Source organism: Penaeus monodon, chromosome 23 (genome assembly GCF_015228065.2).
Source record: "Penaeus monodon isolate SGIC_2016 chromosome 23, NSTDA_Pmon_1, whole genome shotgun sequence".
Lineage (NCBI taxonomy): Eukaryota > Metazoa > Arthropoda > Malacostraca > Decapoda > Penaeidae > Penaeus > Penaeus monodon.
In genome coordinates this window covers 33,744,428-33,744,634 of record NC_051408.1, presented here as the reverse complement: position 1 = coordinate 33,744,634, position 207 = coordinate 33,744,428, and the positions used below count along the sequence as shown (strand labels likewise).

At 57.0% G+C, this 207-nt stretch overlaps 1 protein-coding gene across 1 annotated transcript in view; it reads right to left on the bottom strand.

Moving 5' to 3' along the window:
- The window catches only part of LOC119588216, a 7,043-nt gene that overhangs the window by 1,435 nt on the left and 5,401 nt on the right, over positions 1-207 (bottom strand). Inside the window, exon 7 of the mRNA XM_037936916.1 lies at positions 23-171. Within this exon, the coding sequence (XP_037792844.1) occupies positions 23-171 (149 nt within the window). The remainder of the gene's footprint in view (positions 1-22; positions 172-207) is intronic.

Genomic DNA, 207 nt, shown 5'->3' with positions numbered 1-207 from the left:
GTACAGCCCTCATTCTCCCCACCTCCGCTGCTTGCATCCTCGAACCCGACGAGAGTGGTGGACCCCTGCCTAGCCGGGTTCACTAAGTCGGAGATCCCGGGCAAACAGGCTGGCTGCACCTCGTCTGCGAAGGCGGGAAAGACGGGGAACGTTACAGAACGTGTGGCGTAATTTATGAAAGTATTCGGATCCAAAAGTGTTCGCAGA